Source organism: Vulpes vulpes, chromosome 13, assembly GCF_048418805.1.
Source record: "Vulpes vulpes isolate BD-2025 chromosome 13, VulVul3, whole genome shotgun sequence".
NCBI classification, from domain to species: Eukaryota; Metazoa; Chordata; class Mammalia; order Carnivora; family Canidae; genus Vulpes; species Vulpes vulpes.
Genome location: NC_132792.1, coordinates 105,572,664 through 105,597,034, shown reverse-complemented (window position 1 = coordinate 105,597,034; position 24,371 = coordinate 105,572,664). Strand labels below are relative to the sequence as shown.

Genomic DNA, 24,371 nt, shown 5'->3' with positions numbered 1-24,371 from the left:
TGTCAGGACTGAGTGTCTGGGGAGGCTTGGTTAATAAATGAGCAATTTGGAGTCATGTTCACATATGGTCCATCCTGTGCCAGTGAACCTGCTAATAATTACATATGTACACTTGACCATGGTATATAGAATCAGCATTCTGTGGGAGGAACATTTAAAATCATTTATTGTTTTGGCATTGACATTTGCTTTGAAATTTAAATTTTCTATCATGTGCTCATTAGGAATGCTGGGCATCTGGTTTAAAAACACTCAGACAACCTGTGTTAGCTGGAACTTCTAAAATAACATATATCTAAGACTATAATACTACTACCAGTTATTATGTTAGTGATACTATTATTGCTACAGGCAGCAATTTTGTGTTATCTGGTTAAGAACTATATTATTTTCTAATATAGTAAAATAGTTGTGTTGTTATCACTATGGTACACCTTATCACTGTGAATTATAACAAATATTCATTTATAAATGTCTATTCCTCCTCTCCATCCTGCCCTGTGTTTTTTGCTTTTTCTGAAGACTTTGAATAACATTTACATGTCAGTTTAAACCTAAGAAGGTAAATTAGAAGGCACCAGGGAGGGATGCCTGGGTGGCTCAGTGGTTGAGTGTCTGCCTTTGATCAGGTTGTGATCCCGGGGTCCTGGAATCGAGTCCTGCCTCAGGCTCCCTGCATGGAGCCTGCTTCTCCCTCTGCCTGCGTCTCTGCCTCTCTCTGTGTGTCTCTCACGAATAAATAAAATCTTAAAAAAAAAGAAGAAGAAGAAGGCACCAGAGAAAGAATAAGGAGCTGTTACGTATGGATTGGCATGGGTTCAAAACCCAGCTGTGAAACTGGCTTGTTGCATCTCATAGTTTCCAACTTCTTTTTAGATTCTTTAGAAAGACCACTGGGCCTTGTGAAATCTATTCGATGCAGGTCCTGTGTAGAGACATCTTTCATAGGAGAGACCATGGTTCCCAGCTGGACCTGGGGCATTAGTGGGAGCAAGGAGCAGTGAAGTGGATGAAAGGCAATGCTAGATCTTCTCTAGTCCTCCTCTATTTTATTGGCTTGTACCTTGTTCCATGGTCAGTAGATCAAAAGTAGAAGGAGAAAAGAGCAGCAAGGCATCAAAACTAGAATGTGCTCAACAACGAGGATCTTGATGTTCTTGAGAGTTAGTATTTGGCTCAAATAATTCTGTGTTGCAAAGATGAAAGCATATTCAACTTCTGAGAGTTATGAGATGACTAGAAAGTCTTCTAGTAGGTATTTCTGTGTTGTGGGACAGATCTGAAGAAAACTCTTTTCAGGGCTTTTTTCAAAGTTAGTTTTCAGAAAGTTTTACTCCCCTTGGCATCTCCTGCCATCTCATTTTTCCTCCTTAGTCTAGGGGTGGTCTTACTCCACCATGATGTGTTGATCACGCCACCCAGCCTGTTTATATTCATGTCTGGTGTTGCCTTCTCCAGTGTGTCTGTAAGGATTTCACGTCCTCACTAGTGTTATTTACCTGGCACAGACTCTTCCATAGTAGAGGTGTGTGAATTCTTGAACCAAGCTTGCTTTGACAAATTTAGCCCATATATACACGGCACATTTACCAGCCATCTACCTTTTGAAAGAGCTTCAGGTCTTTGGGTGTTGGGGATAGCTAAAGTGATTTCAGGATGCCCTTTCCAGCTTTGATGATACAGGCTTGGAGTTTATATAGGTTTGTAATAGAAGAGTCTTAAAAGCTAAAGTTTTTGGATACAGAGAACTTGAATTCAGATCATACAGCTTGTGTGTTTTGATGTTTGCATCCGCTAACAATTACAAATTGTTATCTAAGTTTACTTACGGAGGATCTAGCAAAATATACTCTGAACATGGTAACATTTATGTTTTAATTTATAATTAATTTGTCACAGTGTGACTGACAGATTTTAATTTCTTTGGTTAATACAGGGGTTAGAGTTCCACAGCAGTGTCAAAAGGACTCTCCTGTGGTGGTTTTTGCCAGGCGCAATGAACAATGACTCACTTTCCTTCTCTTTGGGGAGGTGTTGAACTTGGGTGACATGGGAGGTAGCTCAGTGCCACTAGAGAACGGCTGCAATTAGTTCTGATTCCTGTCCAAACCACTCCACTTGACAGGCGTGGAGTTGTAACAGATTAGGCTGGTGGAGCTAGAGATGGGTTTAGAGGAAGGGCAGGCTGGGCTGGAGAGCAGAGCCATAGGAGATTGAATGACTAAAGCTTGGCTAAAGCTCAAGTGCGGTGCCTGGCTAGCCGAGAGAGCAAGCTAGGGCAGAGAGAGAAGAACTGGGCATGTGCCTTGGCAAGGAAACGGAGGGCACTGGATCTAGGCATGAGGATGCAGGGCAGGCAGGAGGAACACTGCAGGGCTCTGGGCAGGTCTCGCTGCCTAGCTCACTGCAGAGCTGTCTGTAACCGGCTTGCTTCTTTACAGTGCAAATGTCTTAAGGCAAATGCACTGCACAAAAGATCAAATCACTGGATCCCCTAACCTTAAATCCCCAGGATTCCTGGGCTCCTAGATCTGATAGCTCCGGCTTCAGGAGAGTGAGCCCAAGAAAACGACTAGGTTATCCGAAAGGAAGCTGGGGACATCTGACTCTGCACTACTCTACCTTCTGTCACCAACCAAATAAATAGCAAACTTCATGGTAGTGTCAGGGACTGCCACGGTTAGAGGAAACTGTGGAGAAGAGGTAGGAAACTTTGGTCCCTTAGAATTGGCAGTTAAAGAGGTATTGATTCTACATTTACTATTTGGCCTGCAATAGAATGTGTTTAATGTATGTCTGCTCTTTCATTGTGGTGTGGTCCTGTGACTATTAGAAGCTAATGGTGAAGAGGACAGGGGCATGTGAGTGGGGCAAATCATTAGACGGTCTTGGTTTTGAGTTTCATTTCATTAAGTGATGGTTTGCTCATTATAATTTGTAATGCAAGGAAGCCATTGAGATGGAGGAATATTTTCATGCTCTCCTATCAGAGCCAAAAGAACAAAACATTAAAGAACAGGAGTTGAAATGGTTTCCAAATCAGAAAAGCCACATTTCTCTAGAATTTTCTCATTCTGGTTCCTATTTATATTTTCTGTGGAGGCTCAGTGGTGGTTGTCATAGCAATTCCTTTTTATATACGAAACTCTGATACTTGGATTTTTAAAATTTGTGTCTCTTTTCAAGATCTATTCAAGTCTAAATACTTGCTGTTAAATGATATCTGACTAGATGAGGTCTATTAACCTTCCCCTAGTACCTTAATATTTTTTGATACCTGAATTACAGGATTTCTGAGGATTTATGTTTTGGGTGGACCAGGAAATAGTACTTTGAATTGGATGGTTTGAAGATGATGAAATCCTGTGAGTCCTGGTGCCCACCATTCTTCCCTTTGCCTTTAGCACCTTCAGTGGCTCTGAGGTCATTGCTATTTCCATCACGGCTGCACGCAGGTGGTCCCTGCCTACATGCCAAAAGCCTTTGCAGGATTTGTTCCCTTTTCTTTCTCCCATCTTTATTTCCTCCCTTCTGCATTTAGATTTTTTTCCACACAGTTTTCATGTATTTTTAAAAAGATTTTATTTATTTATTTGAGAGAGAGAGAGCTTGAGAGAACAATCGGGCATAAGGAGGAGAAACAGAACCCCCCCCCCCCCCCCCCACTCCTCCCACCCCTGCTGAGCAGGGAGCCTGAGGCGGGGCTGGATCCCAGGACTCTGGGATCATGACTTAAGCCAAAGGCAGACACTTAACTGACTGAGCCACCCAGGTACCCCTCATGTATTGTTTTGATCCCACTACTCTACTAGAAATTTTTGTCTGAAGCAATGACCTGATTCTTGTCAAATCCATCAGTGTCTCTGGATTTAGCATTTGTACCTTCCCGGGGCTTTGATGTTGTTGACCAATCAGTCCTCTGTGAAGCTGTTCCCTTTGGTTCTTTTTCTTTTTTTCTTTTTGTCCTTCCTTCCATCTTCCCACCCATCCATTGGCTATATCATGCCAATGTACTATTCAGGGCACTGCATTGTTCTGGTCTCTGAATGAGGCTTTCCCAGCATCTCCTGGACCCTTAATTCCTATTCTAAAAGGAGCCCCTCAGCTCCAGTTCTGCCTTGAACAGCTGCATGTTCCACATTCACTCCTCAATGGGCTTACTCACTCTCTGGCTGCCACCTGGCCCTAGAGGGGGCTAAGTCTCAAACCCCCATCAGTGAATGTCTAGCTGCTCACCTCGCTGCAGTTCTCTGTCTCCAAGCAGAGATCATGACACTGCAGGGTATCTCCACTTTCAGGATCTGCTAACACTGGGTTCATACCTTCTCCCTCAATTCCAGTCTGGCTATTTTCAACTACCAGAAGCACTACTCTTTGGCCAGTTGCCTAGCCTGAGAACCTTTGAATCTTTGGCTCTCATTTCTTTTTCATTTCCTATATCCACTTTCTTATGAACGATCACTGCTAATTCACACTATTTTTTTTTTTTTGATCCCAGCCCTCTTTTTTTACTGTGACCTTCTAATTTTATAGGTGAGCGAGCTTAGAGAGCTTCTTTGTCCTCTTTATTGGTTACCACATACAAAAGCAAGGACCCGATTTGCTGATTTGAATGCAAATTTTTTATTAAAAACCATAGGTTTGGAGCAGTGGTTCTTAGACTTCATGGTCTCAGAGGCTGTTTAGACTCATAAAAAATAATGAAGACTTCAAAGAGTTTTTGTTTATATGGGTTATAGTTATTAATATTTATCATATTAGAAACTAAAAATGTAAAATATATTCTTTTCAAAAAAGCAATGAGCTCATTATATATGAACATAGCATATTTTTATGAAAAAGAACCTTTTCAAAACAAAACCTCTTAGTGAGAAGAGTGATATTATTTTATATTTTTGGAAATCTTCTTAAGGTCTGGCTTAAGAGAAGACAGTTGGATTCTTAAATCTGTTCTGCATTTGTCTGTGATGATACCATACATCATGTAACCTTTGGAAAGATCTACTTGTTCATTGGTGCAAGGATGAGAGTGAAGAAGGCAGATAATGCCTTTCTGTCATTAGGAAAATGACTTTGATTTTGAGGACCGCTGAAAGTGTGTTGGAGTCTCCAGAGGTCCCATGATAATATTCTGAGAGTCATTGGTCTAGAAGGTTGCTAAGTCGTTTTCTAATTAAACAATTTATTCTGTTCATGACCTTTCAATTTTGGTTTTGAGGTTTATATCAGGAAAGTTCAAAATTAACACAATCATGTAGTCAGAATCTAATATTTATCAATGACATTCAATGTCCAAGGCTTGAACATACATCCTGTAATAAAGTGGTAGCTTTTTAAAAATTATGATGTTAAAAAAAATCATGTTGTTAAACTTCCATGCTCATGAAAATCAGGCCATGCTTCATTGTTCTCTCCAGTTCTGTATTCTTATCTCTCTAGTTCTTCTGGTCACATTGACTGTAATTTTCTTTAATAAACACTTAAATTTCTGTTACTTGTGCTAATGGAAAGCAAGATATGAACATATAAGAATAACTCTACACTCTATTATTGGACCTTTCCTTTGCATGATTTGGTAGAAATTCTGAGTTTTTACTTGTGTTCAAAATCCTAGGTGCTATGGATATTAAATTTGAAGACAAAAATGATCCCATCCCTGAAATCATACCCTAGTATGAACACCAGCTTGAACATACATAATCACAACATAACATGTTAACAGAAGACCTAAGTCCTTTGAGAGAAACCTGTGGTGATCTCCAGTGATCTGGAGTCAGTGATCCAGTGATCTCTAGTCCCCTTTGTGTCAAAAGAGACCTTTGAGAACATGTAGATCCAAAGATTTCCAGCACTTAGTATTGAGCAGAAAGTTTATCATCTTCCAGTTAACTATGGATATTTTTATTCTTCTTGGGACTGAACATAAACCAGAAGAGTTGGGTGCATAGTGGTGAGCGGACTGTGGGGGAAAGAAACAGGCTTTTGGAGCTAGAAAGGAAAATAGTGGTGCTGGGGATCTGAGGAAGAGTGGTAGTATACATACTGTCTCTGGATAACAGCCTCTCTGTCTGGAGAGCAGAGAGTATCTTCTTTTCACACCACACTTTAGTTCAGGTGTGGGTTGAGGGAAATAATACCACCAGCACCACCACTATTACTACTCCTATTAATCGCAGCAACCAACAAATGTACTGAGTACTAACTGTGTCCCAGGGACAACGCTAAGCTGTTTGCATGCATGCATGTAGCTGTTATTTATTGAGTACCTCTGATGTGCTAGACTGTGGGCATCCAACAGGGCTGCTGTTACTCTCCCCATTTCAGATAAGCAAACTGAGTTAAGTTTCAGTAAATTGCCTAATAGTATATGAGACTGCCATTGTGGGTCCTTACGCATCGTGCTGGTGATGAGTCACTAAGTGCACATAGATGTGTCAGAGGATGGACCATCTGTGGGGTCACTGTTTTTGCTGTAGCTTTCTTCATCAGAGGTGGCTAAAGCAGAATGTGTGGTTTGGTTTCATCAGGCCATTGGGAGCTAGTGTCATGGTGAGTGTGGGAGTGGCTAGGTTTCTTCCCTGGATATTCGGAAGTTGGGAATACTGAGAAAGGTAGATAGTGTGATTTCTATGTTGAAAGTGTCCAGTGAAATATGTTTTTAAAATTATCCTTGTGCTGTTTTTAAAATCATAACCAATAAAGAAATCTATCCAAAGGAAGCATTTCCCACAAACTACACTTTGGAAGTAGTCCAGGGTTTAGTCCCCCCCCCCCCCCCCCCCGGAGAAGGAAGTTTAGGGGAGACAGCAGGGCAGGAAGAAGAGGAAATTTTTATGGATAACAGTGACTTGTAATTTTGTAATGGGCTTCCTTTCGCCACCACTGGCTCTCTGGTTACCCAGGGAACCAGCCCATGAGGGCCATGTTGTGATTGTGTCATTTGTTGGCAATCAGAATTTTTAAGAACCTGAAGGGATATCAAAGATCATGTAGTCTAATGCTCTCATTTTACAGTTGTATTTTATGAACCTCAACACAGAGATGTGCCACATTATTTTAGAGCAGTATAGCAGACATGTGATGGAAATCGCATTCTCTCTGCATGATGCCTGCACAAAGCAACAACATAAAACCTGTCCTTCACTATTAATTACATTGTACCAGTTATCTGTTGCTGTGTCACAAAGCATCCTACACTTATTGACTTAAGTCAGTCTATTATTTCTGTGGTTCTGTGGGATAGCTGGGCAGTCCTTGCTCAGGCTCTCTCCATGGTTGTCTGGATGCTCAGAGGGGTCTGAAGGTTCAGAGGGGCTGGACGTCCAGGACACTTCTCCACACACATAGCCGCTGGGTGAGGCTGCCTGTTGGCATGAAGCTCAGCTGGATGTGGGGTCAGCTTGTCTTGGAGGTCCCTTCTTTTCTGTGGACTTGGGCAAGTTATTCCTTCTCAAGAGCCTCACTTCATGAGAATATCTTAGGCTGCAAGGAAGAATTTCATTTAAGTTACTTCTCTGACTTTAAGATGACACATCCATGTCACATCAATAAAACCAATCAACCAGATTTCAAGAAAAAACCCAATAACAACTGGTTGGGGGTCAGGGTTCAAGGAAGCAGCAGATCCTTGTGGACCTTAGCTAAAATGCTGTTCCTTGGTTCTTGCTTGAGTGTCTGTTTTCTTTTCCTTTTGCTTCTTCCAACTTCTGTTTCAGAGCAGCTGCTTTATGTATAACACCTGCTTGCCATGATCATTTCTTGGGGCTCCTTTCATTCTGCATCTAAGTCTAGTTTCCACTGCTTGGTCCTCAATCCTTAGTACAAACGAGAGGGAGAGGCAGGCAGAGGACTCTGTGATGGGCTCTGCTTGTACAGTCAGGCTACGTGGCTACTGGCAACCCCACACTGCCTCTGGGTTGGCCGTCCACTCTGGACCATTACCTGTGGCTGGGTGGGGGCAGGATCTTGGGGTATGACCTGTGACTAAGGCTACTCCTACAGGGGTGGTGGGAGCAGTAGGCAGTACTGAAATAGATGTCTGGCACCAGGGTAGTGGTGGTATTATAGTATCTGTATCACCAAGTAATAATAGCTACTATTTATTAAAAATCTATGTGCAAGGTACTTTATACACGTTATCTCATTTATTCTTCAAAATGACTTCACAAGGTATGTTTAATTTACATATTCAGGTGAGGAAATGGAGGTTAAGAAATTGAATGCAATTTGCTTAAAATCACACAGCTAGAAGTGACATGGCTGGGATTTGATTCCTGGTTAGAGCATTTTCAAAGCCTATTGTCTTTTTCTTCTACATGGTTGTTTGCTTGTTTGTTTTAATTCCATATGGTTAACATATAATGTTATTAGTTATTAGTTATTAGTTCAAGTTATAATGTTATTAGTTTCAAGTGTACAATATAGTGATTCAGCAATTCTGTGTATTACTCAGTGATCATCAAGGTCAGTGTATTCTTTTTTTTAAAAATATTTTATTTATTCACGAGAGAGAGAGAGGCAGGAGCACAAGCAGAGGGAGAAGCAGGCTCCATGCAGGGAGCCCAATGTGGGACTCGATCCCGGGTCTCCAGGATCATGCTCTTGGCTGAAGACGGCGCCAAACCGCTGAGCCACCCAAGCTGCCCAAGATGAGTGTATTCTTAATCCTTCACCTACTTCACCTCCCATCCCCTCTGATAACTACTAGTTTGTTCTCTAGAGTTAAGAATCTGTTTTTTGGTTTGTCTTTTTTTTCCCTTTGTTTATTTTCATTACTTAAATTCCAAATATGAGTGAAATTGTATGGTATCTGTCCTTCTCTGGCTGACTTATTTCACTTAGCATAATACTCTCCATCCATTTTGTTGCACATGGCAGGATTTCATTCTTTTTTATGACTGAATAATATTCCTCTGTGTATGTGTGTGTGTGTGTGTGTGTGTGTGTGTGTGTATAACACTTCTTTATCCATTCATCTATCCATGAATACCTAGGCTGCTTCCATAATTTGGCTATTGTAAATAATGCTGCAATAAATACAGGGGAGGCATAAATCCTTTTGAATTAATGTTTTTGTATTTTTTTGGATAAATACCCAGTACTGCAGTTACTGGATCATATGGTAGTTCTATTTTTAACTTTCTGAGGAGCCTCCACACTGTTTTCTACATTGGCTGCCTTCTCTTCAGCAGCACAAGAGGTGTCCTTTTTCTCCACATCCTCGCTAACACTTGTTTCTTTACCATTCTGACAGAGTGAGGTGATATCTCATTGTGGTTTTGATTTGCATTTCCCTGATAATGAGTCATGTTGAGCATCTTTTCATGTGTCTGTCGGCCATCTGTAGGTCTTTCTTGGAGAAAGGTCTCATATCTTCACCGTTTTAATTGGATTACTTGTTTTTGTTGTTAAGTTCTTTATATATTATGAGTACTAACAATATCAGATATGTCATTTGCAAATATCTTTTCCCACTCAGTAGGTTGCCTTTTAGTTTTGTTGGTTGTTTCTTTTGCTGTGCAGAAACTTTCTATTTTGATGTGGTCCCAATAGTTCATTTTTGTTCTTGTTTCCCTTGCCTCAGGAGGCATAGCCAGAAAAATGTTGCTACAGCCAATGTCAGAGAGATTACTGCCTGTGCTCTCTTCTAGGATTCTTATGGTTTCAGGTCCCGCATTGAAGTCTTTAATCCATTTTGAGTTTATTTTTGTGTATGATGTAAGAAAGTGGTCCAGTTTCATTCTTTTGCACATCGCTGTCCAGTTTTCCCAACACCATTTGTTGAAGAGGCTTTTTCCCATTGCATATTCTGCTTCTTTTGCTGAAGATGAATTGACCATATAATTGTGGGTCTATTTCTGGGCTCTTTATTTTTTTCCACTCATCTGTGTTTATTTTTGTACCAGTACCATACTGTTTTGATTATTACAGCTTTGTAATATAAATTGAAATCTGGAATTGTGATACCTCCAGCTTACTTTTCTCGTTTTCAAGATTCTTAGGCCATTTGGGGTCTTTTGTGGTTCTGTACAAATCTTAGCATTATTTGGTGTAGTTCTGTGAAAAATGCTGTTGGTATGTTATTGGGGGTTGCATTGAATTTGTAGATTGCTTTGGCTGATAAGGACATTTTGATCATATTTGTTCTAATCCATGAACATGGAATATCTTTTCATTTGTTTCTGTCATCTTTTATTTCTTTCATCAGTGTTTTATAGTTTTCAGAGTACAGGTCTTTCACCTCCTTGGTTTTATTCCTAGGAATTTTATTATTTTTAGTTCAATTGTAAATAGTAATGTTTTCTTAATTTCTCTTTCTGCTGCTTCATTATTAGTGTATAGAAACGCAATAGATTTCTTTGTATTGATTTTGTATCCTGTGACCTTCCTGAATTCATTTATCAGTTCTAGTAGTTTCTTGATGGAGTCTTAGGGTTTTTTATATATAGTACTGTATCATCTGCAAATAGTGAAAGTTTTACTTTTTCCTTACCAATTGGGATGCCCTTTATTTAATTGTGTAGCTACGAATTCCAGTACTGTGTTGAATGAAAGTGGTTAGAGTGGACATCGCTGTCTTGTTCCTGATGTTAAAAGCTTTCAATTTTTTCACCATTGGGTGTGATGTTAGCTGTGGGTTTTTCATACATGACCTTCATTATGTTGAGGTATGTTCCCTCTAAACATGTTGAGGGTTTTCTTTATCATGAATGTATGTTGTACTTTGTCAAATGCTTTTTTTCTGCATCTGTTGGAATGATCCTATGATTTTAATCCTTTCTCTTATTGATGTGATGTATCATGTTGATTGTTTTGTTACTATTGAACTATTCTTATATTTTGAGACTAAATCTCACTTGATCATGGTGAATTTTTTGTTGTTGTTGGGGAAGGGAAGAGGAAGAGTGAGAGAGAGAGAGAGAATCCTGAGCAGACTCCACACTCAGCAGAGTACAATGGGGCTTGATCTCATGACCTTGAGATCATGACTTGAACTGAAATCAAGACTCAGATGTTTCAACCAACTGAGCCACCCAGATGTCCCTGTTGGGAATTTGTTGATTACTGATTCAATTTCATTGCTGAAAATTGGTCTGTTCAACTTTTCTATTTTTCTCCTGATTCAATCTTGGGAGTTTATATGTTTATAGGAATTTGTCTATTTATTCTAGCTTGTCGAATTTGTTGGCATATTATTTCTCATCATATTCTCTTATACTCCCTTGTATATCTTATTGCAAGGGAGTGTTGCTTATTTCTCCTCTTTTATTTTTGATTTTATTTCTTTGGGTCCCTTCCTTCCCTCCTTCCCTGCCTCACTTCTCTTCTCTCCCTTCCCCTCCTTTCCTCCCTTCTTTCTTTTCTTTTTCTTTCTTTCTTTTCTTTCCACTTTTTCTTTCTTCTCTGAGAGTGTGGCTAATGGTTTATCAATTTTGTTGATCTGTTCAAAGAACCAGCTTCTGGTTTTATGAGTCTGTTCTATTATTTTTTGGTTCCTATTTTGTTTATTTTTGCTCTAATTTTTATTATTTCCTTCCTTCTTCTGGTCTTGGGTTTTGTTTGTTCTTCTTTTTCTAGCTCTCTTAGGTATAAGTTAGGTCATTTGAAATTTGCCTTCTTAAGGTAGGCCTATATTGCTATAAGCTTCCCTCTTAGAAGAGCTTTTGCTGTATCCCAAATGTTTTGGACTATTGTGTTTTCATTTTCATTTGTCCTCATGTATTTTTTTAAATTCCCTCTTTGATTTCTTGGTTGATCCATTCATTGCTTAGTAGCATGTTATTTAACCTCTGTATTTGTATCCTTTCCAGGTTTTTCTTGTGGTTGATTTCTAGTTTCATAGCATTTTGGTCAGAAAAGATGCCTGGTATGACTTCAATCTTTCTGAATTTGTTGAAACTTGTCTTATGGCCTAATATGTGATATATTCTGGAGAATGTTCTGTGTGCATTTGAGCAGAATGTGTATTCTGTTGTGTTAGGTTGGAGTGTTCGGAATATATTTGTTAAATTAATCTGGTCAGTGTGTCATTCAAAGTTACTGTTTCCTTGTTGATTTTGTGTGGATAACCTGTCAATTGATGTAAGTGGGTGTTTAAGTCCTCTAAGATTGCTGTATTACTATTGATTACTTCCTTTATGTTTGTTTCTAACTGCCTTATGTGTTTCGGTGCTCCCATGTCTGGTGCATAAATATTTACAATTGTTACATCTTCTTCTTGGACTGTTCTCTTTATGATCATATAAGGTTCTTTGTTTCTTGTCACAGTCTGTGTTTTTAGTCTATTTTGTCCAATATAAGTGTTGCTACCCTGGTTTTCTTTTCACTTCCATTTGCATGATAAATGCTTTCCCACCCCTTCACTCTAAATCTGCATGTGTCTTAGGTTTGTATAGAACATCTTCTGCATATGGTAGTCTATATTATGTTGATGGTCACTAAAGTTTGAACCCATTCTTTACTGTGTCAAAACTTACATCCTTTTATTTTGATTCCCTTGACTGATTTTTTTTAATAGTTATATTTTAACTGCTTTTGTGCTTCGTACTTTCTTACTCTTGCTTATGGTCTTTCCTTTCCACTCAAGGAGTCTTCTTTAACATTTCATTTCTTGTAGGGCTTGTTAGTGGTCATGAATTCCTTTATCTTTTGTTTGTTTGAGAAACCTATTTGCCATCTTCCCAGCAATCTCTACTACATGGCTATTTGTGAAACCATTTTGCAATCTGTAAAGGATTTTATATGGTGTCATACTTTATATCCTTTTATTTTGTGAATTCCTTGACTGTTTTTATAGATACTTAATGTTACACCTTTTGTACTTCCTAGTTTTCTTATTTTTGCTAAGGGTCTTTTCTTTCTTCTCAAATAAACCTCTTTAACATTTCGTGTGAGGCTGGTTTAGGGGTGATGAATTCCTTTAACTTGTTTGTCTGGGAAACTTAATCTCCCCTTCCCCTTCTATTCTGAGGGATAGATAGCCTTGCTGGATAGAGTATCCAGCTTCAGCAGATCTGCCCCCTTCAGCCAGGTCTGCTGTCCTGGTGGCAGCAAGTCATCTCTCACAGAGGACCAGCTCACAAACCTTGCTAACACTGCACATCCTGTCCACAGGCACACCGTCGATCTGTCCCTTCCAATACACTTGGCTGGAGGCCAGCATACTGCTGCAGTATGCAAGCAGTCCCAACAGGGGCCAGCACCACTCCAGAGTGATTACTGTCCTGGAGACAGGGAAAGATAACCACACCTACCAGTCAGATTGCAGCCCCAGCAGTGAGATAGGGGCAGACAGTCAGTCTGAGTGCAGGCCCTGTCCACCAATAAAAGCTCCTCAGAGGACAACATAGGGAAAGCACCCTGGAGTTGGACACTATTGCATCTCTGGCAATCGCCTGGTCTCACTCAACTCAAGTCCAAGGCAGCCCAAGACTGGCCCACTAACACCAGAGGCACTAAACCTGCCCACTGCAGGCAAAGAGAGACACTGTAGACGACAGGAGCGAAGGAAAAAGTGGCTCAGTCACAAGAGCTGGGTGCATGAAACACATGTAGGAGACAGCCCTGAAGTGCCAGGTTCTGAAGAAAAGGGGACACTGTCCTGCAGGTCCCTGTAGGACCTCCTCATAAAGCCACTACTTCCAAAAGCAGGAGATGCAGCTTTCCTAACACATAGGAATAGACACAGAGGGTTAGACAAAATGAGGAGATGGAGGATCATGCTCCAAATGAAAGATTAGGATGAAACGACAGCAAGCGACCTAGGTGGAATGGAGATAAGTAATATGCCTGACAGAGAACTTAAGTAATCATCCTAAAGATACTCACTGGACTTGAGAAAAGAGTGGGAGACCCTTAACAATGACCCCAAGACTAGTAGAGCAAACTCTACAGAGGAATGTAGAGAAGAGGCCACACTGAAGAGGGTAAAGAAGGGTGGAGATGTGGTGGGGGAGCTAAATGGACCTACAGGGCTATCCCCTAGAGGGAGGGACCTGTGGGCACAGAGAGGGGAGAGAAACAGTCACATTGGAGAGCCTGCATGGGCGGGGGGAAGAATAATCCCCATTAACCTTTGGCTTTGAAAACCAGAGGGACCGAATTTCATGAGATCTTACAACCAGCGGGATTAAGTCCTGGAACTGTAAAAATCAGTGGGCTCTGCCCTGTGAAAGGAAAATGAATCTCTGCCCTTAAAGAGCTAGTACAACACACAGCCCATGGATATAGCACAATGGCAGCAGTTTGAAAAATGCCTGGGGCCTGCAGATGGGAGAGTTCTTTACTCACCTCAGAGCTTAACTGAGGGATAGGGATCACCGAAAGGCCCCTCCAGGACAAAGGGGCTGGCCTGTGTATGCCATTTCCCTTCCCTTCCCTCAGCTTAAACACAGCCCATCTGTGGGAACCAGTGGGGTGCTGACATTGGCTACCTAACTTAACTTGCTACCCACCCCCTCCCCGTTTTATCCTGGGATGAAGCCTGATACTCTGGGAGTGATTTCTCTGCATAGATAGTTTTGGTTCCTGGTAGATTGGTTTCTACTGGGTTTCATCTTGGTATTATGTCATCAGGGATCATCCTGATGAGTAAAAGGGGCAGGCCTACTAGAATGTTGCTGTATTAGCTGAGATGCTGTGAAGGTCAGGCTCCCTCCATCACTTCATTTCTTCTTAGGAGCCACAGAGAAATTTCTTTTAGACCTTAAGTATCTGCACTCTTTTTTTTTTTTTTTTTTTTTTTTTTTTTTTTTAAGATTTTACTTATTTGTTTGACAGAGAGAGAGGAGAGAGAGAGAGGGAGAGGTAGAAGCAGACTCCCTACTGAGCAGGGAGTCTGATGTGGGGCTTGATCCCAGGACCCCCAGATCATGACCTAAGCCGAAGGCAGACACTTAACTGACTGAGCCGCCCAGGTGCCCCAAGTATACGCACTCTTATGTAACTGTTTTCAGCTTATGGACTCTATTTTTTATTTTCTTAAAAGATTTTATTTGAGAGAGAGCCTAAGAAAGAGAGCAGAAGCAGGGGTAGGGGCAGAGGCAGAGGGAGAAGCAGGCTCCTCACTAAGCAGGGAACCTGGTGTGGGGCTCCATCCCAGGACTCCAGGATCATGACCTGAGCTGAAGACAGATGCTTAACCGACTGAGCCACCCAGACGCCCCTTATGGACTCTTTAAATTGAGTAATGCTTACTTACCTTTTGATGTTGACAACTAGGAAGCTCAGGGGTAATTTCCCCCCATCATCCTAGTAAAGTCTAGAAAACCTTAGGGCACATTGAGGCTACTGACCATACTTCTGCCTTCATCTTTTCTCTCCTACCTTATTTCTCTTCGCTTGTACACTGCTTTAAAAAAATAAGCTGCTTTACTTTTTTTTGGGGGACTGAGGCAGGTATGGGTGCAGAATGCTGCCTCTTTCAGAGTTCCATTAGAGTAACTGAGGGATGGTGATGTGACATTAAGAGTAAAGTCTCTATTGACTCGTGCTTTACCCATGGTTGGTGCTCAGCCTTTGAAAACCATTAAAATAGAGAAAACAAAAACATTCCTTCCGCCTGTGTCTCTTTAGCTTAAACATTTCTTTTGGGTCCTTCTGAGGTTATGTTTTTAAACATAAAGAGTGTCCACATTTGGTCATTTTCCCCTTTATTTCTTCTTGGGAGCACAGCTGAATCAACACTTAACATATTACTCTTGTTAGTAAAGGAACATGACCAGGAATAAATACCCTTCCTGTGAAGCAGCAGCCAGTTCCTTCTCTGGTTTCCAGGGCATGGTTTCTCTGGAGGAGCAATGTTAATGGAACCCATGACCTTGAATCTTCCATGGGCTTCTATTGTGCTAATCCCTTGGTGGAATCCTCTCACCAGCCCTTTGCTTCCTGCCCATCTCAGCTGGCCTTGAGCTGCCCGTCCCCGCTTTCCAGGGCCTGGGTTCTTACCTTGCCTGTCCTTGAAGTGAGCACATAGCTCCTGCCTCAAGCTAATCTGTTCTTGTGGAGCCACACCTGGGTTGACAAGATCAAGTCAGCTCCCAACTCCCATGCCATTTCCAAAACAGGAAGGATACTGGATTATTCTTAAAGCGTCTTAAAAAGGAAGAGGGATCACCTCTTATATCATTGTCCCCTTTGCAGTCTTTCCTTCGGTAGGGAAATCATGTAAGGGGACTGCCACTGAGCTAGAAAAGTAGGGAGTAATGAGGAACCTAAAAGCTCTTGTAGGCTCAGCTCTGACGGGTCTGACTGTTCAGAGTCCTCCTTTTACGTCTTCAAAAGCCTCAGCAAATTCAGCCCCAGAGTACAGCCATATTGGCTTTGGGGGCACTTCTACATATAGATGCACCCAGTTTTTTTTTTTTTTTAATTTGTGGAATGCAGCATAGTCATGTAAGAAAATAGGAGAAGCATTTCATGACCTGCAAACCCGTGTGGGTAACAGAACACCAGAGCACAGGACTCTCGAGTGTGACCATCATCCTCATCAGGTAGGGCACCAGGGAGTTATAGGAGGGTTTTTCAGTGATGTCCTGTGTTGAGTGTATGGCTGTGTGGTCCGGCATACCGTTTTTAAATTGCATGTAAACTGGCTAGTAGGAATGTTTGCAAATAAATGTTTGGAGCCTCTTTTTAATACTTGGAGGCTAACAAAATTGTGTTTTAACTAGGGACTACCTACACTGTCAAGTCTTTGCTTAGTACAAACAATGAAGATACAACCACCTGTCTGCAATTTCCAACATCATGTTCTCAGAAAAGAAAATGTATTACATTTTGAGCCTTTTTAGATCTGTATATGACAAATACAACCGTTCATCCTGTACCTATTAAATCTTGAAAAGGAATATGTTTTTCATCCTTTAAAAAAGAAAGGAAAGCTAGGTGACCTTAGATGTTGTACTGATAATGTCCTAGCTGTGACTGGTCAAGCGTTCTGTGACATTGATTTCAAAACCACTCTCTCAAGAAAAATTGAAAGTGTTCTGAGGTAAAATTCACATTTTTCCTTCTCAGCAACACCCACCCCCCCCAATTTTTAGCTCATGTGATGGGATAGTGTCTGGGTCTGCAGGACAGGATGACCCCTGGCCCTGTCTTTGAGAGAGTTTCGCCTCTGAGAGACTGACATTTGAAGTGATCCTCTATAGGCTCTCTCTGGAAAAATTTTGAAGCTGGTAAAAAATGGTTTCACTGGAGAAAGCACATTTCATTTATATAATAAATATGTCAGATTGGAAGACAGTGTCCTAGTGGTAAGCTGTGAATTTAGATCAGATTACATCTGTGAATATATTTACGGGAATTTTTTGTTCCTTCTCTAATTTCTAAAGGTTAGAAATGAACATGTGACAGCAGTCGGATTTGACCCAAACATTCAAGTAAGATAAACCTACCTTAAAATTAAAAAAAAAAAAAAATACAGATAACCTTCAAGACCTAGAAAAATAGCATAGTGTAGAAATGAGGGATGCTTGCTACACTGAAGGAAATGTGTACTTTTTCTGAAAAGGAACACACTTGGGTACTGGGCTAGTTCCTATTGAATATCATAAATTCAGACATACGTTGATAATGTTATTACCCTTTAAAAACACTTCATTTATACTCAGTCTTAACAAAATAGTTATAAAATGCCACAGGAAATCTGTTTAAGCAGTTAAGCTTGACAAGCTAGAACAATTCCACATTTTCAGTGAAAAAGAAAAATGCTTTCAATAAATAAGCTTAGCTGGGCCTTCCATTTCTATTACAATCCTAATGCCAGCACAGGAGGCGGGACACCTCAGCAAATGCACCTTCTATGTGAGCCCTACCTGTACAAGGTATGAGGTCTGGCTAGGTCAGAGCTGGGGGTGGGTGGGTGGGGGGGTCTGCCCTTGGGATGTCATGTGATCTGAAGTCCTGGTGCATGTGAGGGTCCTCCAGGGCTCGATGAGTTTTAAGGTTTGCCTTCCATTAGGTAATAAAGCCAGTACTCTTCCAGTGAGTGAAGGTCTGAGTTCCTAGCTCAACACAACAGGAGATGCCGTGCTGTCACACTTGTGCTGTGTGGCTGCACTGCGTTGGTGCTGAGAGGCTGGGTCAGCGAGTTTGCTAGAGATAGTGGCTGTGTCTAGCAGTGAAGAGGACTAAGAAAGGCCAGAAATGGAGTTATGTGTTTTGTTTTAGAGAACTGGTGTTTTTATAACTTAAATTTAGTGGAATTACAGGAACTCCTCTCTGCCACCCCACCCCCCCGGACTCATGCACCTACCCTTAGTACCAGGAGGAACATATTCAATTTTTAGAGATGCTCTCAGATTTCATAAAATGGAGCAAACACATTATTCTGCCACTTTTGTACCATTAGTGGTGTTTCCTAGAGTGCGCCAGCGTGCCTTCTAGGTAAGCTAGAGCACCTGTGTTCTGGACTATTTGTGCGCAGGTGTCGAGTGTGAGATCTGGGGTTTAACATCCCAGGGTTGGTGGATGCAATGGAAACACGTGTGTGTTTTAAGCATGAGCTTTCCCAACGCAGGTGATGGTTCAGACTTCTGTCACAAACTTACCCGGTGTAGACATGAGCATAGATGGAGAAGAATGGTAGCATCTTTGTCTTCTGTCCTTTTTCCACTTCTCTGCTCTTAAAAGGGCCCAAAGGCAAGTGGATGGAAAATAGTAGCCACAGGACCATACAGAAACCAAACTGGCCTCTAGGTGGTGCTTGAAAGCAGTTTAGGGCAGGCTGGCATCCTTCCGGGGAGAGTGTTGGCTGAGCCTTAGTAACCTGCCAGCTCCTGGGACACCTGCTCTACAGCCTCTCCAGGTGGCTCATGGAACCACTTCCAAGACATTTCTGCTTTTTCACCTATTCTGTGCCTCTAAGTTGGTATTCTCTTTATGTGTACAAATCTTCACCATCGGTCAGTCGTCAAACTAGATAGAGGGGGATCACACGCTGAACCGGAGAGCTTTTGCCCATCCTGGGTCGTTTTGCCACGAAGCTTTGAGACCTCTGCCCGCTTCTCCCAGTTTCCTGCGTGCCCAGCCCCGTCTTGTCCAGAGGAGCAGGCTGGACCTGCAGGTGCTGGCCTCTTGTCTGCCCGCAAGTGCAGTATTTCCTAGGGGAATGGCTTTCCTTTATTTTGGGCAAAGTTTTTAAAAAGGTATCAGCTGCTACATTTGATATCAGATACTAATCTTTAATTCCTGCAAAAACATTTGCTACCAATAAAAGCAACCACCGCCCCTGTAAATCATAAGATGCGGGTAGATGTGTGAATCCACGTAAATGGCCTATTCACACACATGCTCACCAGGAAGGAAGTCTTGGCGTAAAAACTTAAGAATCGGTAGATCCGGTCCTTTTAACATATACTTTTTTTTATTAAATATGTAAAAAGATAAACGCAAGTCAAGTTATTCACATATTCAGAGACAAAAAAAACTAGTCTACCATGCGACAATAGGGCGATGTAAGACGAATGGGATACATTGGAATAAGACTTTTTCATCTATGGTGTCATTTCTTATCTCTATTTATAATTAACAATACATATGTTTACATTCCTTTCAGTTTACATTTAATATATAACAAAAGCTTTATGGTGTACTATTTAGTAAAAGTAATTTGAATGCATATTAAACCTTAACGGAATAATGGAAATACTCACCAGGGAAGGGAGGATTCTTGGTTCCCTTCTGGAGTTTACTTCTCTCTGGTCAACAAGGTGTTTGTCTTGGCTTTTTTCTGCTTTTCTGCTTAGAAAGAAGACGAGCTCCCTCTCTGCCCCCTGCTTCAATCACTTCCTATCTGACATGAGCCGTGGAAGTGCTATATAACCAGCCACCGGCGCGTGGCTAAGAATGAAGTCCGGCTTCTGAGAGGGAGGGCAGGGCCCACAAAGGATGCTTCTCAGCCCAGCGTGAGGATGAGTGACGGGGGGGGGGGGGGGCACGGTGTAAAGTGTGCCCCGGATGCCGAGATGGGGAGAATGATAGGGGGCAGCCCTCGGGAAGAAGGGAGGGGCCCTGGGAAAGGAGGTGGTCTGCACAGAAGCTGGGATGCAGCCAGAGACGACAGAGAAACCTAGCTGTCCAAGGGTCCCCACCAAAGCATCCGTGATGCCACATGCGATACAGCATGATGGAAGAGGTTTTAGATGGGGACAGAAAGAGGAGTTTTGGGGCTCTTTTTCCAAAATCCACGAATAGCTGACACTAAGACTCTGAGATGGAGAATCAAGTACGACCACCGGGGAGAGGTAAGGTATCTGGCCAGTAGGTTTGATAGCTGAGAGGGCTGGGGTTTCGGGGGAGAGATGGGGTGGTTGTCAGTGGCACGCCCTAGCAGCTGGCGCAGTCATCACATCCACCCCGATAGGAGTTCAGGTCACAATCCGCCTGGCACTGGGTATCACTGAGCTGTCCCTGCCTAGGAACCACTGAAGGACCATCTGAATGGAATTATTTATTGTGCCTCTTTACAAGAGCTCTTTTTAAAAAAAGGAAAGTCCGTACAAAAGGCTGGGAGGGACCACGCCATTAAGCATGATGCCGCGCATAGCACAACCACTACCTGTGCCCAGGTGTGGGAGGATGTCACTGCCGAGAGCCAGGCTTGCCAGCCTGAGAGAAAGGAGCTGCCGCCGTCATGCAGAACAGGCAGGAGAGAGAAGAAAGGGAAACCAAACACCACAGAACATCTGTCCAATTATGCACAGTGTGTTGTAATAACCTCAGAAATACAAGCCATCTTGTTCACCTGTAACTCAAATACCACTTTGCTGCAAAAGATTTTGAGAAGACTTCTTTTGGTGGGAAGCTCCGATGCTAGAATTTAGAATTGGTATTTCATCAATTAATAAAGAAATGTCAAAGCTTTAGGATACATATTTCAGAAATTTATTTTAAGCTTTTCAGTTAAGAGGCAAGTGGGGGTGGGCACACTTGTTTGTTGTTGTTGCACCTGCTAAGTCAAATAACAAGTGAAGTAAATCTAAAGTTAGAAACCAAGTGAAACGAATGATCCAGGAGGAGGGATACCATCTGTCAAAGGAATAGAAGAGGCGAAGATTTGGAAAGATACTAAGAAAATGTGCAAATATTAGTTAAAAAAATAAGGAATGCTTTTTAATTCATTAATGTTTCCTCTATTTAGCAATTGCCACGGTTATCAAAGGTCAAGGACAAGGAGGGGAAATTCCTTATTCCAGAAGGTACTGGGAGTCCTAGATTTTTCTGTGCTGTCATTCCAGTGTCAACACCAGACTTCAGAATCAGGAGTCTCCCTTGGAATGATGCTCCTAGGAAGGAGGTCTCCACTTCCAGCGAGCGTGCAGCACGACGGAGGGCTGGGACCCTCAGGGCCGCACACCCTGAAGTCATTCTGTAGTAGGAGTCCCCTAGTGGGGAGGACAGGCTGTGGGCTGAAACCCGGAGAGAGGCAGGAGGACCTGTACCTAGGCAGACCCCCTCTGGACTGTGGGGAAGAGTGGCTGCCCACCAAAGAGGACCCTGAGAAAGAAACTAGCATGAGAACCTGGGGGGTGGGGAGGGAAGGGGCAAGCAGTTTGAGGGCAAAGTTGAGATGGTGTTGTCCTTGAGTGGATGTCTTTCAAAACTAACTGGGTGGTGGTCTACCATGGTCAGGGAGAAATACCGCTGGGCCCTGAAGTCCTAGTTTTGATTCCATTTTTTTTTTTTTTCCCTTTACTGTTGGGAGGAGAGGGGGAAACTCTTTTTCCCTATAAAACAAGTTACTATCCTTATGGCTTTCATATCAAGTATCTCTTTCCCTTTGCTCCAATTTATTATTTGACCAAATTTATGTTCAGAGGTTAGACTTGCAAACATCAAAGCACCACGAATGTGTGACATCTAGTGACACTGGTTGAGAAATGCCAATATAAATACCATATATCAAATTACCATTGTTTCACACCGGGATAAAAAGGGGGTGGTGGTGGTGGTAGTGGTAGTGGTCGTGGGGAGGGGAGAGTTGTTCTGGAAAGAAATGAAAAGAGCAGAATCAATCTCAAGCAGCCAAGTGGTGAAGTAGAAGATATGTGACCCCGTGATCTCTCAGGTAGGCCGCCGAACGGCCGGCTGCTAATGGGTCTTGGCAAAGGAAATGGGAACCGAGCGCAGTGGCTGGCATATGCAACAGTGTGTTGATTGATGGTAATGGCAGACTGGGAACAACTGGTTTCTGTTGAGCTTGAGGCCACACGTTTCTCCAGAAGAAAAGTTCCCACGCAAAACTGAAGGCGAGAGCTGCCAGGATGCTTCAGTACTCTTCCTGCTGCTGGGGCTGCTGTTCGTGGACTTGGTCCTCTGCCTCAGGCTCTTCCGGGTGACCCTCCTGACAGGACAGGGGGAGAGGTGTCAGCTGGACAGTGTATGTGTCGGAGGCCCTGCAGTGTCTGCAGGACCAGGAACCCATGAAGCTCAGACCTCACCCCCGACCTCCCCTTCATACTTGTTGAGCTGGGGCCTCTGTGGTCGTCAGCAGGCCAGGGGCAGCTCTCTCCTTTGCAGGGCCCCCCAGGACGTCATCCACCTGCAAGAACTGCAGACCCCAGACCCTCTTAAACTAGGATCAAGAGCAACCCTTTCCCCTTACTAGCAGATTGCTAATGCTCGGGGTGCAAGTTACAAGGCAGTGTGGACGTCTGCAGAACGTATGTAATTCTGTCTCCCAGCTTAGTGCTCCCAGCCCACACAAGGCTGTGTAGGCTCACAGAAGGAAAAAAAAATCTTTTTCTTCTGCCCCATATAAGAAGAACTTAAACACACATGTAAGTAGGAGACCAGGCTACACCTATGCCAGACAATGCCCTGGAATACCACCTGCTAAACTCTAGTATTTGTGTATCCATCCCATCTTTCTGAACGTGTAGCTGTGAATGAGCATGTTCTAGAGTTCCTCATTCTTATGATAATCATCAGAAAGAGCAGGACAGTCCTGAATAAGGCTCTTGCCTATCACAGGAGGAAAATGGGTGCAAAGGAGGAGGAAGGATCATCAAGAAGCTCCAAGGGCTCCCCACTTCCTAGATGGATGTGAGGGCACGCGTTAGGCTCACCTGCCCTCACGCACACCAGCCCCGCCAGCCATTCTTTCCTCAGGGCTTTGTTCACGCTGCTTCCTCTGCCTGAGAAATCCTCTCCCTGCCTTAGCTCTGTAACTGCTGACATTCCCACTCTTCACATCCAACCTGATGTCCTCTGCTCTGTGAAGTCTTTGTCACTCCCGGCTGTCTTTCTGTGCTCACCACACAAGTCTATGTCTCTATGATCACATGTATCACATTCTGACATATTCCAGTTAGTGGTCCCTCGCTGAGGCAGGGGCTCTGTCCCCGGTCTCCCCAGTGCTTCATCCAATGACAGAAACACAGGCTCTTCCCAAGAGATCTCAGTTGAGGGGGGGGAAGAATCTTTAGGTCACTCGATAGTGACTTTTGTGACAGTACCTCAGGAATGAAGTGCCTGTTTACATAAGGAGGCACGCTTCAGCTGACAGACGGACAAGGCAGCAGCTAAGCAATGATTAAGTCCAGATGCCTGTGGCCCCTAAGGAAAGGATTCTGAGACTGATAAAGAGGAGCACTAGACAGCTGTCTGGTGATCTGCTTTGGAAACTTCCATTAGGTTTCTACAACTGTGAACCGAGCTGCCCCTGTTTACTTCTGGATGCAGCCTCCCATCTGGATTTCTACATCTTCCAAACATTCTATTCTAGGATGGTCTGACTCCAAGAATCAAGGACCAGCCATCACCAAATAAAGACTTAGTGAAGAAGTGTCTCCAGCAAATACCTGCCCCTGAAATGGCAATGTAGGGTTCATCTGGGTTTAGCTGAAGGGCAGGCACTCAGGCGGAACCTGCCAAGGTCACACGCAGAAGGCCGGAGCTCTCCCCCAGGGCCGGCCCTGCTGCCGGGAGCTGGGATTCAGCCAGCCAGTGTCAGACTCAATGTGGAAGTCACCTGAGATGGCCCCTGCACCGGGACTCCCTATGGGGACACGATCTGGTTTGAGGTGGCCAGTGGAAGGGTTCTCCTCCCGCCCTCAGCACGGGGCCAGAAAGATGTGACGCGGCGCACTGCCGTCCTCCCTCAGCGGTCACCGTCCCTCTGACCCACACTGGCTTGGGAAGAGGAGTAACTCACAGAGCACTCGACAGGCTACCGTGCGCTCTGGGCGGTGCAGGCACACCAGAAATCACAACGTTTCTGCAATCAGATCTGAAAATACAGAGAACTGTACTTTGTGGAGCTATCACTGCCTCTGGGGCCTGGACAGGCTGCTTCTCAGGGCTTCCAGATCTACAGCCTGACTCAGCCAATGATGACTGACGAAGCAGCTTTGAAAAAAACAAAACAA

General features: G+C 42.9%; 1 protein-coding gene and 1 long non-coding RNA gene across 7 annotated transcripts in view; one reads left to right on the top strand and one right to left on the bottom strand.

The window, feature by feature from the left end:
* LOC140594949 (uncharacterized) overlaps positions 1-24,371 on the top strand; it is a 93,103-nt gene that overhangs the window by 62,072 nt on the left and 6,660 nt on the right. The window lies entirely within an intron of this gene.
* The window catches only part of MAPRE2 (microtubule associated protein RP/EB family member 2), a 157,119-nt gene continuing 152,095 nt past the window's right edge, over positions 19,348-24,371 (bottom strand). For all 6 annotated transcript variants that reach the window (XM_025996966.2, XM_072732190.1, XM_072732193.1 and 3 more), the window contains one exon: positions 19,348-22,345. In XM_025996966.2, the coding sequence (XP_025852751.1) occupies positions 22,271-22,345 (75 nt within the window). In that variant the 3' untranslated portion in view covers positions 19,348-22,270. The remainder of the gene's footprint in view (positions 22,346-24,371) is intronic.